General features: G+C 59.5%; 1 protein-coding gene across 1 annotated transcript in view; it reads right to left on the reverse strand.

Moving 5' to 3' along the window:
• LOC103778852 (transcriptional enhancer factor TEF-5-like) overlaps nt 1–654 on the reverse strand; it is a gene marked incomplete at its 5' end in the record, with an annotated part of 7,767 nt that overhangs the window by 1,627 nt on the left and 5,486 nt on the right. The window contains 2 exon segments of the mRNA XM_008946467.1: nt 129–178; nt 181–259. Coding sequence (XP_008944715.1) covers nt 129–178; nt 181–259 — 129 coding nt within the window.

Consider the following 654-nt stretch of genomic DNA (forward strand, 5'->3'; position numbering starts at 1 on the left):
TCCTCTGCCCTCCAAGCCTGGATGGGCATTGCACCCCGTGTGGCCCGCACGCAGCTCTAGGGCTTTCTCCATCCCCGGACCTGCTGTGGGCCTGACTCCCACCCCTTCCCGACACAGTGGGGCACAGGACTCACCTCCACCTTCTCCACAACCTGCTTCCCAAAGGAGCACCACTTGGCATGTTCTCTGCAGTTCGGTACTGGCTGCTGACACCGTAGAAAGTCCCTGGCCCGTCCTGGATCGTGCTGTTCAGGTCCGCCTGGAGAGATGAGAGCAGCAAGAGGGTCCCCTGAGTTGCCATCACACCAAGCTCTCGATGGGGACAAGGGGCACCGAGCTTAAGGAGCTCCCAGGATGCTCCTGCTCTGCTGGTGGGGTGCCCAACATGCAATGAGCCAATGGATTGAAGACAACCTTCCCCATCCTCATTGAAGAACAGTGTGGCCAACAGGTTGAGGGAGGTTGTCCTCCCGCTCTACTCTGCCCCAGTGAGGCCACCTCTGGAGTACTGGGTCCAGTTCTGGGTCCCCCAGTTCAAGAGAGAAAAGGAGCTACTGGAGAGATGCTGAGGTGCCTGGAGCATCTCTGTGCCAAGATAGGCTGAGAGCCCTGGGGCTGTTCAGCTGGAGAGGAGAAGCCCAAGAGGGGATCTGA

The sequence above is a fragment of the Merops nubicus genome, unplaced genomic scaffold, assembly GCF_000691845.1.
Source record: "Merops nubicus isolate BGI_N331 unplaced genomic scaffold, ASM69184v1 scaffold13998, whole genome shotgun sequence".
In the NCBI taxonomy this organism is placed as follows: domain Eukaryota; kingdom Metazoa; phylum Chordata; class Aves; order Coraciiformes; family Meropidae; genus Merops; species Merops nubicus.